The sequence below is a fragment of the Haliaeetus leucocephalus genome, unplaced genomic scaffold, assembly GCF_000737465.1.
Source record: "Haliaeetus leucocephalus isolate CR32 unplaced genomic scaffold, Haliaeetus_leucocephalus-4.0 Scaffold450, whole genome shotgun sequence".
Taxonomy (NCBI): domain Eukaryota; kingdom Metazoa; phylum Chordata; class Aves; order Accipitriformes; family Accipitridae; genus Haliaeetus; species Haliaeetus leucocephalus.
Genome location: NW_010972886.1, coordinates 2,022,356 through 2,022,559, shown reverse-complemented (window position 1 = coordinate 2,022,559; position 204 = coordinate 2,022,356). Strand labels below are relative to the sequence as shown.

The 204-nt window shown below is 72.1% G+C and overlaps 1 protein-coding gene across 6 annotated transcripts in view; it reads right to left on the bottom strand.

The window, feature by feature from the left end:
- REPS1 (RALBP1 associated Eps domain containing 1) overlaps positions 1 to 201 on the bottom strand; it is a 66,447-nt gene extending 66,246 nt beyond the window's left edge. For 5 of the 6 annotated variants that reach the window (XM_010574623.1, XM_010574624.1, XM_010574626.1 and 2 more), the window contains exon 1: positions 49 to 201. In XM_010574623.1, the coding sequence (XP_010572925.1) occupies positions 49 to 201 (153 nt within the window). The remainder of the gene's footprint in view (positions 1 to 48) is intronic. The other variant, XM_010574629.1, reaches the window with a different exon arrangement.
- Between the last annotated feature and the right edge of the window lie 3 nt (positions 202 to 204).

The window sequence follows — 204 nt, the reverse complement described above, 5'->3', positions numbered from 1 at the left end:
GGGGGGCGCCCGCGCCCCCCCCCCCCCGGGGGGCCCCGCCACGGCTACCTGCATGACCACGTCGTTGGGCAGCTGCGCGGCGCGGAAGAGCTCCAGGACCCGCCCGTTGGACGCCACCTTCTTGGTGCTCTCGGTGTCGCAGTAGGAGAAGAGGTCGCAGTAGTAGCGCTGCTCCGCCTCGCTCAGCGTCAGGCCCTCCATCTT